Raw genomic sequence first — 16021 nt, 5'->3', positions numbered from 1 at the left:
ACATATAATAAATAAATCTTTAAAAAAAACAAAAAACAACAAAAACCATGGCTGCTTTCAATTGTCTGAAACTCCAGTTCCAGAGGATCCAACAGCCTTTTCTGCCTTTCTCATGTACTAGGTAGGCACGCTTGTGGTGTACAGACATGCACACAGGCAAAGCACCCATACACATAATTTATTTAAAAACTTAAAACAGAAAAAAAAAAAGGTAGGCAGCCATGATGGTATGCATATGTAATCCTAGCACTCAAGAGGCTGAGGCAGGAGAATTGCCAATCAAGGCCAACCTAGACTAAATGTGTGATACTGCCTCAATGAAACAAAAGAAATGTAATAATGACATACACCCTCTCTCTCACACACATTTTGGGTGCTTTGCGGGTTCAGTATGGTTTTGGTAGCTGTCTCTTTCTATCTTTTGAAAGCAGGGATTAAATTACATTTCTCAGCATCCCCAGGCTAAGCAGATGTTAAATTCAGAGTACCCTCTCTCCATTTATAGTTAAACAATAAAGGGCCTTTCCACTGGCTATTCTTCCCATGTCCACAGCATGTGGTCAGCTACTTTCAGGAAGCAGTCAGGAGTGTGCCCTCCACGGCAGAACACTTGCAAAGCATGTGCAAGGCCATGGGTTCCAGCCACACAAAAGAAAAAGGCACAGGTAGCCACGAGTGGGAAAGTTGGAGAAGCAAATTAGATACCAGAAACAGGACCGGGGAGAGGAGGGAGGGGACACAGGCACGTGGGCAGAATCACTGCCTGAGAAGGGGTGAGCTTACTTCTTGAAGTTTGGCGGAGGTAGGATATTGCCATTGGCATCGAGGGGAGGGGCCCTTAGTTCGCTCCTCAGCTTGAGTTTCTCCACTTCCTTCAGCTCCTTCACCGTTCTTACAATTATCTGCTTCCTTCTTTTCGAGTCCACGACTATGGGGCTAGCACTGATGAAGGACAGGAAGCTGTGTGGGCCCATCCAGGAGGGTGGAGGGATTCCAGGCTGCGCAGCAGGGAGACTGTGGGCATTGGCGTGAGTCAAATGGCGCCAGACGTTGCTGTCATAGGGTACGTCCGGTCTGGTGGGAAAGGTAGCAGGCAAACGTCCCACATCAAGCCATGTGTGAAAGCCCCAGGTGTGCTCGGCTGCATCCTTGCTAGGATAGAGTACCCGGTGACGCACCTTAGACTTCAACTCTGTGCATGGTGGCTGCTTCAGGGCCAGCTTGTGGTAGTCTTGTAGGGTGAAGCCCGGGAACTCCTTGGTCTCTTTGGGGAGGAGGAACTCACGCTGAGTCCAAGTCTGATAGGTTGGGGAGGTTTCTTTGGCATGGATCATCTAGGGAGACATGAAAGGGAGCCTAGAATGGCTGTGCCAGCAGAGAACAGGATATGGCAGAGGTGCTCTGCTTTCTCTCAGGATCAAGCTGCCAGCATCCTCCACTCCAGGCCTCATCAGGATTAGATGGTCCCCACAGGGAGGCATTTCTCCATTCCCACTCTATCAGGAATGTGTGTGCACACATGTACATTCCTGTGGGCACATGTATATGCATGTAATCTATATGTGTATGCATGTATATGTGTGGATGTCAGGAGACGGCTTTGGATGTGGCTCCTCATCGGCCATCCACCTTTAGTTTTTTTTTTTTTTTGAGACAGGGCATCTCTGAGAAATACTCATGTGGCTACATTGACTGGCCATGGAGCCTCAAGAATGCACCTCTCCCCACCCCAGTCCCCAGCCCTGGGATTGTCAGTGTTACTATGCTAAACCTTAAAAGAAACTTACTTATAAAATTATTTTATTTTATGAGTGTTTTGCTTGCAAAATATGTGTGTGTACCGTGTGTAGTAACCTCAGAGATCAGAATCCAGGGAATCCAGTGGAGTTAAAGATAGTTGTGAGCTGCCCCGTGAGTACAGGGAATCCAATCTAGGTCCTCTGCAAGAGCAGCAAATGCTCTTAACCACCAAGCCATTTTTCTAGCCCTATGCAAAGGTTTGTTCTATGAGTTCTCAGGACTGAACTTTGTTCCTTATGCTTGCATAGCCAAGTACTTACAAACTGAGTTGTGTCTCAACACTGTGAGCTTGAAGGGTTCTAGGATCCGTAGGATGCCAGCCTCTGGCACACGTGAAAGGGACTACCTGGCCTAGGTTAACTGAGGTGGAAAGAACTGCATCGACTCTGGTGCCACCATGCCGTGGGCAGGGGTCTTAAACTGAATAAAAAGCAGAAAGCAAGCTGAGCACTAGCCTCCTCTCTGATTCCTGTCTACAATGTGAACACCTGCCTTAGGCTCTTGCCATGACACTATAGTCCTGAATTGTGAGCCCAAATAAGCCTTTCTTCCCTTCCCTTTGCTTGCGAGGTATTGGGTTTCAATGAGCCACGTAATTGCACAGTCCAGAAGTTACTGTACTATCCTTCATGAGTTCCACAGACTTATAAAATCGCATTCTCCACTGATCACATTTTGGCTTTGATTTCCCATTCTCTCAACTTTCACATCATATACATACATATGTATGTGTGATGTGACTTGCTTATGTGTATGCCTGTGCACCACATGCCTAGTGCCAAAGGAGGCCAGGAAAAGGCATGAGATCCCCTGGAACTGGTGTTAAGAGATGGCTATGAACAACCATGTAGGTAGGTGCTGGGAACCTGGGTCCTCTGGAAGAGCAAGCAGTGCTTTTAAAAATTGGACATCTCTAGCCCCGACTTGCTTAAACATTTTAATGTTTAATTTACTTAGTGTATGTGTCTGGGGGTGTGATGGAGTATGTGAAGGCCAGAAGACAACTTACAGAAGCCACTCCTCTTACCATTTCTGGAGAACTGAACTTGGGTTCAGGTTTGGTGGCAAATTTCCTTGCTCTGGATTATCAACTTTCACTCTTCACCACTCACCTCCATTCCGATGTCCTCTTATGTGTCCCTGTAGACACATCGAGCCTAGGGGATGACCCATGCCAGCCATTCTAGAAGCCTACTGTCTTAGTCAGGGTTTCTATTCCTGCACAAACATCATGACCAAGAAGTTGGTGAGGAAAGGGTTTATTCGGCTTACACTTCCATGCTGCCGTTCATCACCAAGGAAGTCAGGACTGGAACTCAAGCAGGTCAGGAAGCAGGAGCTGATGCAGAGGCCATGGAGGGATGTTCCTTACTGGCTTGCTTCTCCTGGCTTGCTCAGCCTGCTCTCTTATAGAACCAAGACTACCAGCCCAGAGATGGTGCCACCCACAAGGGGCCTTTCCCCCTTGATCACTGAGAAAATGCCTTACAGTTGGATCTCATGGAGGCATTTCCTCAACTGAAGCTCCTTTTTTTGTGATAACTCCAGCTGTGTCAAAACTAGCCAGTACACCTACCTTCCCCGTTCCTAGTCCTGGAGACACCTTAGGCAATTTCCCAAAAGGAGGGCTAGGTGCCTTTTCATGCCAAAGTCCACTTATTACCTGTGCTGTCATGGGCATCTTCCCTCATTTCTCACTAAAGGTCAGTTGGTCTACAAAGAATCTAGAATGTTCTTTCCTTACCTTTTCTGTGACCTCTTCCCTACACCCCCATGAGCAAATATCCAAATTCTGCTATGGTTTGTGTCAGTGTCCCTCAAAGGCCTTTGTAAAAGGCTTGGTTCCAGTCTGAGGACCAATTGGGAGGCAGTAGAAGGTTGATGGCTTAGTGGAAGTTAGGCCACTGGGCACATGCTCTTTTTTTTTCTTTTTTCTTTCTTTGCCTCCCGAGTGCTGGGATTAAAGGCATGCGCCACCACGCCCGGCTTGGGCACATGCTCTTAAGGGGGACAGTGGGACCCTGGATCCTTCCTGTCTCTTTCCACACTCTTCCTCCATGTGCTGCCTCCCAGGTCTAGAGCAGCAGGGCCAAATGACCACACACAGGAGCCCAGGTGACCCTGTCTTCTTTTGAGTTACAAGTATCTTGTCACAGCAGTAGAAAACTGACAAGTCCCTAGATCACATGTGGAAAGACCCTGCTGCAGTAAGGAATTCACACAAGGTCTCAACTGAGTTGAGTTCGGGTTTAAGCTGTGTTCAAACTGTGTACTTAGCTATATGAAAAACGCGAAGAGCTTGTTCATAGTCAACCCAGGACAGAAATGTCCCTCCCTCTCAGCCTCTCTAGGACATTCCTCACTCCCAATACCCCCACCAGTTTCTTCGGTACCATCCCCAAGTCTTACTTCTTAAAATCAGAAACCCTGGTGCGTGTGTAAACACACACGTCATAGCATGCATGTGGAGGCCCGAGGACAGCGTGTAGGAGCCTGTTCTTCCACTGTGTGTGTTCTAGAGCTGGAACTCAGGCTGTCAGGTGCAGCAGCTGATCTCAGCACCTTAGCCGGCTCAGTGGCCGCCTGCATGTTTGTTCTCTCTCTCTCCTTCCTCCTGGTTTTGTGAGGCGAGGTCTCACATGTATCCCTGTGGAGCAGGCTGGAGAATGCTAAAATTAAAGGCATGCCATGCTGGACCGAATTCCCTAAGTCTTCTACAAGAGGAAAGGTCTGTAAGCTAACACAAACATGCCTAGTCTATCCCAGGCATGACAGTTAAGTGCTTGTAACTCTAGTTAGGAGGCAGCACTCCACAGGGTTGGCAATAACCTGGTCCAGGTATGCATTTCAACCAGAGCTATATAGGGAGGTTCTGTCTCAAAATTAAACAAACAAAACCAAAACTGGTCATACTGGCACAGATTTATACTGCCAGCCCTTGAGAGGGTTGAGACAGAGATACTGCAGGCTGATAGTATCAAGCTAGCCCGAGCTACATAACAAGACTGTCTCAACAAAACAAAAAGACCTAAAATCTGAAAATGTTGTATCACAAATGCTAAAAAAATATCCCGCCACCCACCCCGGGGCAAAGGCATGGCGTCTCAAAGTGGAAAATTCCACATTTGACCTTTGTGATGAGCCTCAGTCAAATCCTAGACATCCTAAAAATGCTGCATGCATTAAATCACCTCCAGGCTGTGTACGAGGTACATATGAAACAAAGGAATTTTATATTAAGTTTGGGGTCCTTGCCCAACATAGTTTGACATACATACATACTCCAAAACCCAAAAGTAAACCCCAAAGCTAAGCACATTTCTGATCCCAAGTCCTTTAGATAAGGCCTCTTCAACCTGTTGTCCAGGCTCCTCCTTTCTGTTCTGAGCTCCAACTTAGGGTACCACAGGATGAAAGCAGAAACTGGCTTATGTACCAGAGACTACTGCTCAGGACAACCTGAAAGGCTGGCCGCATTGTTGGGCCCCACTCTACCTTCAGGAAAGGCTCCCTGGTACGAGATACTTGGCTCAGGCTTGGCTTTTGGAGGGATGTTTTCTTCAGGATGTTGGCCATTCTTCCTCTGTGCCACAGAGCCAGGAGAGGCAGCTTTGGAGGAAAGCCCTTTCTGGTACCATTGTTTGCTGCTAGGGTTGCTATGGTGATGCCTCCTGACTGGTGCTGCTGGGAGGAGGCCCTTGCCTGTCCTGGGAGGCTCCTCAGTCCCTGATGCTTTTCGATGTCAGTTATGGTTACAAACTTGGTAACATGAGCTGAGGGAGAGCCTTGCCTGGGAAGGCTCAGGAGCAGGAAGGGGGCAGGCTCCTGAGCTTGGAGCTGGGATAGAGGTGGTAATGAGACACCTACAACAGTTTTGGCTTTCAGGCCTGAATACTGAATGGAATGGGAGGGCTATAACTGCTGCTGTTACCAAGGGATCAACAAGGACCTAAGTCAGAGTCTGGTCCCATGGAACAAGGTCTGGGGTGGCAAGGAAGAGGTGGGCAGGACAGGGACCAGTGGGAACTGGACTCTGTTGGCAGAATCTCATGTAGCATAGAGGGCTGATCCTCCAGCCTCTACCTCTCAAAGGCTGAGATTATAGATATGAATCATCACAACAGACAAAGCTGGCAACCTCAGAGTCCAAGAAGGGTGCGGGAGAGAGCATCTGTGGAAGGCCCATGCAGCAGGGGCAGGCCTTGCCCATCACCCCCAGGCTCCACCTCTCGCTCAATTCCAAGACCAGTGCCACGGGCTTTATTCAGTAGGTAGTTACAGTAGTGTTGTTCTGTAGCTTGTAGAGTGGGGTCTAGGGTGGTTTTATGCAAAGCTCAGGTGCAAGCTAAGGAAGCCAGGCAAGTCAGGGGTCACTTTCTCCTTCTCAGGCCTCAGCTTGAGATCTCAACGGCAGACTCCCTGGCTTGATTGGGAACACTATCAGAGAAACACCTAGTAGGGCTCCTGTGAGTACCCATGCTTTTGCTTCAGGCACACCCATCTCCCTACACCCAAATCCAATAGGCTTTCACAGCAGGATTTCTTCATGCAGTACCACTGGCTTGGAGACATGGGGAGCTGTGAGAAAAGGGCAGTAAGCAGGATCCTGGCACAGCAACCTGTGTTTCTAGAAGCCTATAGCAGAACCCACAAGTGTGGAGAGACTGCACTGCAGGTCCTTCCCCCAGAGGTCACAAGCAAAGTGCAACCCCATCCCTCTACCCATCCTGGCCATCTCTGGATAATGAGCTAAGGAAATACGCTTACATTTATAATTACAGGACAACTTGGGGAGCTGACACCATTTATAAGGGTTACCTTGCCAGGAGCAACAAGTGACTAATGGGCACTTCCTGGTCCTCATGGCTCGTCACACCCACTTCACTTGCCAGCAGGGAGTGGAGGACTCAGACTCTGGGGGATCCTACTGCTTGCATAGGTCCCAGAGTGGCTTAGATGTGGCTATTATCTTGACATAATTAGGTCAAAGGGCACAGCTCAGCCCTTGCCTGCTAGCTTCCCTCAGACGGCTTGGGGTACACTGAGCCACACAAGCGCCAGGATAGCAGGCGGCTTGAGTGGCAAGGGCAAGACCTTGCCTCTATTGCAGCTAAGGGATGAACTGAGACCAGTTGATGTTGTCAGGGCCCAGAGGATCCTCCTCCAGGCCAGGGAAACTGATGTCTAGAAGGATCTTGCTGAGGCTATCATTCATTGTGTCCAGGACAAGGCCTTCTGTGAGAGAACGGTTGGCTGAAAGGCTGGGAATCTGCAGCTCGGGGGAGCCAGGCTTGGGGCCTTCCACATGTGGTGGTGGAGGGCTGCCAAAGGGGTCAGAGGCAAGGTCAAAGGGCTCTGAGTTGAGGAGCTCCCGGGGAGAGTCAAAGAGAGGACCACTTTTCAAAGGGGTGGTATTCAGCTCCATCAACCCCAGTGAGTCAGGCAGAAGGCCAAAGGCACCCTGGGGGGTTCGTACTGGGCTGAAATCTAACCCCCCAACTTTGGCTGGAGGTGTAAGCCTCCAGGACTCAGGGTCTCTAGAGAGCACAGACTTGCTAGGAGTGGAGGAGACAGGCAATGTCTCCTTGATGGGGGTCTTGAAAGGTCCTCCCTCTTCCTGAGGGCAGCTGAGCTGGGATGCAGGCTCGGAAGACTCCGCCAGGAGCTCCACAGCTGGCCGAAATGTGCTGGAGTCCTCTGAGAAGAACAGTTCAGGCTCATCCAGACAGGGTGGCTGAAGGTGCTGTTTCCTCCGGGATCGGCTCACCTCCCTTTTCTCTCTTCGCTTAGTCACCAGCATTTCTGAGACACACCGCGTTGGGGACTTGAGCCCACAATAGGACTTCTTGGGCTTTGGGGTAGGAGAGCAGGAAGAATCTTCCCAGGAGTTGGATAGTTCCTCTTTGAGTGATGCACATGGAGAGGGCCACTCTTCCAAGGGAGGGCTCTCCACTTTGATAGGCCTCTCTAAGTGTGGTATGACCTCCCCAGGCTGCATTTCTTCTTCCTTAATGGACTGAATAGGAAGTAAAGGCAATAGCCCTTCCCCTCCAAGCAGGGGTTTCTCCTCCTTCAGTGGCTCTGTGGCAGGAAGTGGGGCTATTCCTTCACTGGATAGCAACACCTTGGGTGCAATGCGGACTCGCTTGCTATGACGGGCGAGCTCTGAGCTCATAAGCGATGCTGCCAGAGGCAAGGGAACCTTCACTGAGGGCTGTAACACCAGGGACTGGTTCACTGGGAACTGGATGGGCACCAGGTATGAGCTAACCCGAGGGAGCAGAGGCTTCATCTTTCGCCCTAGGAGGAAGCAGGAGAGATCAGAGGTAGGCAATGCTAGGGGTCTACTACTTCCCACTCCAGGGGCACTGCTCAACTGTGAACTCAAACTCCCTCTGAATTAGAGACATAACCTGAAGATAAGCCCCAGAACCAGGACTGGACGGGTCTGAGACCCGCCCCCCATACTCACGTGCGCCCAGTGGGATTTCGGTTTTGATGGCGACGTTTCTATGGAGCTCAGGATTGGGTCGTTTCTGCTGCTGCTTATTGGAAGAGAAAGAAACCTGGACTAGTAAGGTAAGGGGAGAGGCAGAACCCCACCAACCTGAGCTGATGCAGAAACTTTTCTGGCCTAAAAACCCAGAAAGAAAAGCTGGTTTGAATGATAGATGCAGGTAGGTACAATCTATGAAGCCATGCTGAAGGGAAAGGTGGACAACAGACAAATGAGGGAGGGCAGGACAATGCTATGCCTGTCCCGTGGTACTCACCACCCCCAGGGAAATGCGGTTAACTATCTGAGAGACAGAGACAAGCCACGCTGAGAGAACAGGCTGCCGCTACTGCCTGCAGGGCCCATGCCACGCACCTGTCCTTGCGATGGCAGGCCTTGCAGTGCCCACTTTGCTCTGCTCGGCACACCTTTGTGGTACTGTGCTCAGGGTTAGCAGTCACAGGGCCAAACACAGAGCCCTCCCCACGTCACAGCGTCTGCCCACTAAAGCCATGCTGAGCAGTGAGGGAAATCAGGCCAAGCCCCAGCCAGAGGAGAAGAGCCTTACTGATTCCACGAGCTCGGGCGACTGTGGAGACCCTGCTTCCAGTGGCTGCTGGCGGCCAGGCATCGAGGGAGAGAAATGAGATGCAGTTACCACAAATGTGGTCGATCTACTCAGACTAGGAAGAAACCTACTGTCCAGGGGACACCATGGAGAACGCTTCCCTTCCAGAAGAACAAACAGTACAGCAACAACATCCTTCCGGGTACCTAGCAGCTCTCAAAACAACAACTTTCGTCCTGACAACATGTTCTTATGGCTCCATTTTTAGTCTCTAGACTTAAAGAAGGGCTTCTTCGGAGCAAGGCTGAAAATACAAATTTCAAAGCTGGAGAGATAGGTCAGTGGGTAAGAGAGCTTGCTGTACCAAGCCTAAGGATCTGAGTTCAGATCCCAGGACCTACATTAATAAATGCATCTATAACCCCAGACCTATGAAGGCAGGGGTGGAGACAGGTGGGTTGCAGGGGTTTGCTGACCCCAGTGTAGCTCCAGGTTCCACGAGAGAGCCATCCCAAGGAAATAAAGAGAGAGAGAAGGACACCCAAGGTCTGGCTCTGGCCTCTACACTCCTACACAGATGCCCTGCCCTGCCACACCAAATTACTAGGCCTATCCCAGATTCACCAATCAGAACCCCAAGTAAGAGACCTGGAAGCTGTATTATAACAAGTGTCCATACTAAATAGAGGAGTTAGAGAAACACTCCACTATTTAGACCAGAACAGTTTTCTTTACTCTCTGGTCTAGGGCAAGGACTGTCACTTGGTATCTGTCGGCTGGCTGTTCAGGGCATTACGCAAGTCATGAATTGGGTGACTGGCTTCTAGCTTTCCCTCAGTCAGAGAGCGTCAGGAGTGAGGCTGCTTCTTTACAGAAGGCTCAGTAATCCCCAACTGGCTCTCCAGATGAAACAAGGACACTCACCTTAAACACTTGGTCCAATGTCAAGTAGCGATTGGCACTGGGGTGAATGGTCCAGAAGGAGACCTTGCCATTGGCAGATGTCTCTCGAACAAACATGTCATGGAGAGAAAGGTTGTGACGAATGGAGTTCTGAAAGAGACAGATACGCAGTCATCAGTTCAGTTAACTTTGGAGACATTGCTCTCGGAGTGAGCTGGGAAAGGCCAGGGCATCTCCCACTGCTTTTAACAGAGATATGCCACACTGCAGAGCTAACCTCAGCCATACATGCACGGAGATAAAGATTCATAACACACCCCAATTAGTGACCAACAAAACAACAAAAACCAGATGGCCTATGCCCAGGCCCTGAAGGTCTTAGGTGGAAGCCTCCCTCTCTACCCCTGCTCTCTATCCCGGCCCAAGGCTCAGGGGAAGAGAACACTAAACAGGATCTTTACACCCGCAATGCTTGCCTCATCACCTGTGCGGAAAATGAGGCAGGCTAAGCCGGGCAGCCAAGAACCCCGTGATTTCTACAAGTGCATCATGCCCTTTGGCATCAGGAGAGAGCGAAGACTCTGTCCACCGCACAGTCTATAGAGAAACACTAAAGGCTCAAGAGCAGCAGCAGGACAAGCCATCTGTATGCCTGGCCATGGTGGTGTGCCCATATGCGTGGAACGCAGGAAGATGAAGCAGGAAGATACAGTTACGGAGCAAGATCCTATCTCAGAGACTGGACTGTGCCAATCTGAGGATCAGATACAACGGAAGCACTGCTACCTGTGGCCTGGTGTCAACATTGCAGACATGCAGCACAGGACAGGCAGAAGAGAGGACACAAGGTCACATGCTGGTTCAAGGTCAGTCTTTCTGGCAAATCCCACTTCAAAGCCGGACTCTAGTGCATGGCAGGGAAGAACTCTGCCACTGAGCTCCAGCCTGACAAAGTCCATTTCTATCCAAGCTTTTCAATGGAAGGGATTGAAAAGTGGGTACCTGGTGCCATCCTGCACTCAGTCCCAGAACTCCCATCAAGAGAAATAACTCCAGCAAGCTGTCCTCTGATCTTCCCATGCTCACATAATACATACACCCCTTCTCCCACGAGCATATAAGTAAGCAAAGCACGCGAGCATGGGCACACGCGCGCGCGCGCGCGCACACACACACACACGCACAAACGCGCACACACACGCGTACACACACGCGCGCGCACACACACACACACACACACACAGTGTGATTCTGACAAAGACTCTGTCATAGAGTTCCCATGCATCAGATGAAAACCAAGACACAACTTGCCCAGGGGTCAGGGTGGCAATACCCTTGCAGTCCCATCTACTCCCAAGATTGAAACAGGAAGTTTATATGTCTGAGGCCAGCTTAGAGCATGAATTGAGACTGTCTCAAAACAAGAAAGAAAAGGAGAAGGCCCCGCCCACTAGATGTTACAGGACATTAATCTTGGGGCCACTGGCTCACTGTTCCTTTGTTGTCTCTCATTAGGACACAACCTAAAGCATCATGAGAAACAGACCAGAATGGCCTTGACGTTGGCTATGGGACAGAGTACCTTCCAGCCTGGCTTGGCAATGTGCTTAAAGTAAGGGAAGTGGTCCTCAATCCAAGTGTAGATGTCCTTCAAGGTCATGCGCTTTCTCTCAGTGCTGTTGATGGCAAACTGTATCATGGCCATATAAGAGTAGGGTGGCCTCTCAGACACAGAGTCCTGCCAACATGTTGACACTCCTGAGGGCTCCTCAACCTGTAGGGTGAGAGAAGCCAAAGGGAAAGAGAAGAGAGAATGACAGGGAAGTTTACGAGACTCACTCCCCACCCCAGATCCATGGAGCATCCTCCAGAACTTCCTGCCTGACCCTTTAATAGACAGTGCTTCCCGTGGTGACCCTGAACCATGAGACTGCCTTCGTTGCTAGTTCATAACTGTAGCTTTGCTACTGTCACAGTTCTAATGTAAATATCTGGTATTCGGGATACTTAACATGCAACTCCAAAGAGGTCATGACCCACAGGTTGAAAATCACTGCTCTAGGGGATAACAGAAACAAACTCATTTGACACCATTATTTTGTAATGGGATTAAAGTTTAATTAGTTTGTCTAGGCCCCAGCCAATTAGCAACGGATTCCCTTCCATCCTTTTCCTCAAAATAAATTGCCTGGGAAGCCTGAGGCTGGGGCATAGCTCAGTTTGATAGAGTGCTTGCCCGATCGATATGCATGAAGGCCTGGTGCTGGTTTGATCTCCAGCACCACATAAGGAAAAAACGGGTCATGGTGGCGTATATCTGTACTTTCTGCAGTGGAGGGGTTGAGGCAGGATGAGCAAGAGTTTAAGGTCATCCTCAGCTAGTCTTTTCTAAGCTATCCCAGGTTACATAAGACCCTATTTCAAAAGCAAGAAAACAAATGAGGTCTCTTCCAGTAGATTCTCTAGCTGGGATCCGCACAATAATTTGTATGAATTTTTCAGACTTGCAGGTCAAAGGACTTAGGTCTGAGATCCACATGTAGTCCTGATGGGACGTAAGCCCACCTTGTCTCAGTGTAGGTATAGAAGAAACAGTCAAAATTGTGGGGAAATGCTTACAAAAGACACACTTGGACGAGTCTTAGACAAAGATCTGATCAGTTTAAAAATTTGAGATATAATTTTACAAGTCCAGATATATGTTTAAATATACAGTTTAATTGATACAAATAAAATTCCTATAGAATTTACTTTGCTAACAGTGTACCTCCTAATAAAACTGTTGTGTTAACGATGCTACATTCAATTTGTACTGTTGGGATGCCACTTTAAAAGTCCAAGTGGCTTCTTTAACCACGACCCTTCATCATTTCCTGAATATTTACAAAGGGCCACTAAACCCAGTGCTAGAGAAACACAAAGCCAGGATTATGCCTTTAATGAGCAACGATGGGGACAGTGAGAGGTCCCAGGCAGTAAAGTCACTCAGAAGGCTGTGGTGGCACATGTGATCCTAGTTCCTCAGGGGCAGAGGCGGGAGGGCCCAAGCAAGGCCAGTGTTAGCTTGACCCTGCTTCAAAGTAAAACTAAAAAGGGCTGGAAATGCGGCTTAGTAGTGCCTGTCTCTCTCTTGAATCAGGGCTTCTCTGTGTAGCTCTGGCTGTCACGGAGCTCACTCTGCAGACCAGGCCTGCCACTGCCTCCCTTAAAGGCGTGCATCACCACCACCACCCTCGTGGCACATAGTCTTATGTAGTATTTGGCCTTGGGTTCACTCCCCAATACCTCCAAAAGAACAATATTTAAAAGAAACATTATGGCCCGGCAGTGGTGGTGCTCACCTTTAATCCCAGCACTTGGGAGGCAGAGGCAGGTGGATTTCTAAGTTCGAGGCCAGCCTGGTCTACAGAGTGACAGGACAGCCAGGGCTACACAGAGAAACCCTGTCTCGAAAAGTCAAAAAACAAAGAAACATTACATAGAAAAGCCTTAAGTAGTGCTAACAGAACTTGGATGTTGTTCCAGTAGCTCCTTGCTCCATTTCCTGTCTTCCCGAATGAGTGACAGAATAGCTCACCTTAACCCGATTCTGCTCCAGGTGACAATTCTCCTTCTCTTCCAGTTCCTGCTTAACGCTGCAGGGGCCCAGCCCGTCAGAACTCATCTTTCCAAGCCACTGGATATTGGTTAAGCTGTTGTCCAGCGTGCAGCCTGCCGCCTCACCACCAGCTAGAGGGAAAATAACCCAAGACTCCATTAGCATGCCCAGCATCTTCAGATGCCCGGCAGCTCTTTCAAAATCAATAGCTGGGGATAACCCCTCTAAGACCTGTACTCTAAGGGACAGGGAACGAATGCACGGTAAATCGTTGTGGCTCTAAGTTATTCTGCTCCACTATGGACTTCAGGAGACATTTATGAATAACAAATTGCCTTTCAATGAGCCAGAAGGGACCGTAGGCAAATTTTGGAGAGCTACACAAAAATGTCACATTTCTTCCCTGGGCTTCAGTTTATTACTTGAAAATGGAAATTTCTTTTTTTTTTTTTTTTTTTTTTTTGGTTTTTCGAGACAGGGTTTCTCTGTATAGCCCTGGCTGTCCTGGAACTCACTTTGTAGACCAGGCNGGAACTCACTTTGTAGACCAGGCTGGCCTCGAACTCAGAAATCCGCCTGCCTCTGCCTCCCGAGTGCTGGGATTAAAGGCATGCGCCACCACGCCCAGCTGAAAATGGAAATTTCTTTACAGGCGTGAATAAGAATGGCCCACATAGACACATATATTTGAACGCTTAGTCACCAGTGAGTGATGACATTTAAAATGATGAGAAGTATTAGGGCGTGTGGCATTGTTAGAGGAAGTGTGCCAGTCGGGGTGGGGGCTTTGGGGTTTCAAAAGCCCATGCCAGGCCCAGGGTCTCTCTGCCTCTCTTGGCCCAGATCAGGATGTGACTCTCAGCTACTGCTCCAGTGCCTGCCTGCCTGCTGCCATGCTTCCCACCATGTTGATAATGGACTACCTCTGGAAGTGTAAGCAAAAGATGCTTTCTTTTATAAGAGTTGCCTTGGTCATGGTGTGACTTTAGAGTAACAGAACAGTCACTAAGACAGAAGTCAACACAAAGAATGAACCAACCAACCAACCCTTCTCCAACATAAAGAGAGCATAGTAATGCCACATTAAGGGGCTTCAGTGCTCAAAGAATAAAAAACCAAAGCCTTCACCTAGAACCTGTCTACCAGACATCAGCATGACTGACTGAAGATCTTTCCAGTGAGGAGAAAGGCCAACCTCCACACCCATCTGCCTGGCAGGGCACATACCATAGCTCTCCTGTCTTTGCCTTGGAGGGGCTCCAGGAGGTTTGGGAACAGGCACACCCTTAGCTGCTGGCTTCGGTCCCAACGTCTCCGTGATCACCTCTGCTCTCTTGGACTCCTTGCTGGTGTGAGCTTGAGGCTGGGAAGGGTGAGAGGAGGGCCCCCCAGAGCTGATGAGGATGAACCTGTTGGGCCCGCTGCTGCCGCTCTCCTTCCCTTTGGCAGTTAGCGCTGTGATGATGCTCTGGATATCAGCGTTGCTGGGGATGGCCACCACTTGTGTGTTGGGCGTGGTGGGGTGGTTGATAATCTTGATTCCGGCTGGAAATTTGCAAGAGCTGGACTCTGCCACCTCTTGAGAGGCCTGTGCTGGAGTAGGCTCCTGTTGGGCAGGGGACCTCTTTGCTTCTTCCTCTGATGTTTCACTCGGGGCATTTTGGACAGGAAGGGGCAGCCTCCGTCTTTTGAGAATCAGTGGCCGGCGGGGGCTGGTTCTCATCGTGAAGCTGTGCTTTCGCTCTCCATTGAGAATCACAAGCTTTGACCCTGAGGAGGGCAAGGAGAAGCTGCCTGTCAGATCCGCTGGGCTGAGACAAACTGCATGAATGGCCCAAAGCAGAAGCTCAGAGGCCCAGGGGAATGCTGCCCGGACCTTGGTCAAACCCTCAGACAATAAGGGGCAGAAGCTAGGTTTGATACACACTTGTATTCCCAGCACCTACAAGGTTCAAGGTCAGCATGGACCACATGAGATCCTGTCTCAAAACAGACATACAAAATAAATAAAGCCCTATTACTGACCAAGGAAAGCTACCAATTGCAGCAAACACTTCAAGATGGGACCCGGGGACTGGACTGGAGTCAGTGGTCCCCTGGAAACTTAAGAACGTTTTGCCAGCGATAGAGTGCTTGCCTAGCAAAGCCCTAGATTCAGTTCCCTGCACTACGAAAAGGAAAACAAACAAGACAAAGATGGGGGGAGGGGCTGGCAAGATGGCTCAGAGACTGAAACCATCAGCTGCTAAGCCGGGCCACCTGAATTCAATCCCCAGGACCACAATAGTGGGAAGAGAGAATCAGCCCCCGACCCGTTCCCTCCAACTTCCACATACACACTGTGGCATGTGGGACAATCCTGCCCCCAGTTAAAATGTAAAAACATCTTTTTAAATGTTTGGCCAAAGGAATACATGAGTCATCTACAAGAATGTGGAAATGCCTGCCATTGTGTACTAGAAGGCAGGTCACTTGCAATGACTGGGGAGAGGGATGAAAGACGATGGGTCGGGTGGACAGGCGGCTATTAGGAGTCCTGACAATACTTTTTTTTTTTTTTGGTTTTTTTCGAGACAGGGTTTCTCTGTATAGCCCTGGCTGTCCTGGAACTCACTTTGTAGACCAGGCTGGCCTCGAACTCAGAAATCCGCCTGCC

General features: G+C 49.4%; 2 protein-coding genes across 6 annotated transcripts in view; both read right to left on the bottom strand.

The window, feature by feature from the left end:
- Positions 1 to 5433, bottom strand: part of Tex52 (testis expressed 52) — a 9904-nt gene extending 4471 nt beyond the window's left edge. The window contains exons 1-2 of one of the 2 annotated variants that reach the window (XM_021165223.1): positions 5296 to 5433; positions 784 to 1334 (exon numbers count right to left, since the gene is read on the bottom strand). In XM_021165223.1, coding sequence (XP_021020882.1) covers positions 784 to 1334; positions 5296 to 5376 — 632 coding nt within the window. In that variant the 5' untranslated portion in view covers positions 5377 to 5433. Of the gene's footprint in view, positions 1 to 783; positions 1335 to 4209; positions 4241 to 5295 lie in introns of those variants that run through there. The other variant, XM_021165224.1, reaches the window with a different exon arrangement.
- Positions 5011 to 15129, bottom strand: Foxm1 (forkhead box M1). 4 transcript variants are annotated; one of them, XM_029479026.1, is made up of 7 exons: positions 14593 to 15129; positions 13345 to 13496; positions 11350 to 11541; positions 9789 to 9917; positions 8865 to 8909; positions 8273 to 8342; positions 5011 to 8100 (listed from the first exon to the last, which is right to left on the bottom strand). In XM_029479026.1, exons 1-7 carry the CDS (start codon positions 15086 to 15088, stop codon positions 6911 to 6913), a joined length of 2274 nt encoding a protein of 757 aa, XP_029334886.1. In that variant the 5' UTR covers positions 15089 to 15129; the 3' UTR covers positions 5011 to 6910. The 4 variants fall into 4 exon arrangements, with proteins under 4 accessions (XP_029334886.1, XP_029334885.1, XP_021020880.1 ...); XM_029479025.1 differs by having other exon boundaries at positions 5015 to 8100; positions 8865 to 8912; positions 14593 to 15122; XM_021165221.2 differs by lacking the exon at positions 8865 to 8909 and having other exon boundaries at positions 5015 to 8100; positions 8273 to 8345; positions 14593 to 15122.
- Between the last annotated feature and the right edge of the window lie 892 nt (positions 15130 to 16021).

This window comes from Mus caroli, chromosome 6 (assembly GCF_900094665.2).
Source record: "Mus caroli chromosome 6, CAROLI_EIJ_v1.1, whole genome shotgun sequence".
NCBI lineage: Eukaryota > Metazoa > Chordata > Mammalia > Rodentia > Muridae > Mus > Mus caroli.
Note: the sequence above shows the minus strand (reverse complement) of the source record. Positions and strands in the feature narration are given on the sequence as shown.

Bases quoted from the DNA above. Each gene is read 5' to 3' on its own strand.
- Foxm1 (XM_029479025.1), bottom strand. From the start codon at position 15,088: ATGAGAACCAGCCCCCGCCGGCCACTGATTCTCAAAAGACGGAGGCTG. The intron at 13,497-14,592 runs GTATGTGCCCTG...TTTTCCCTCTAG, and splicing joins GCAAAGACAGGAGAGCTATG to CTGGTGGTGAGGCGGCAGGC. The intron at 11,542-13,344 runs GTGAGCTATTCT...CTCACCCTACAG, and splicing joins TGGAGCAGAATCGGGTTAAG to GTTGAGGAGCCCTCAGGAGT.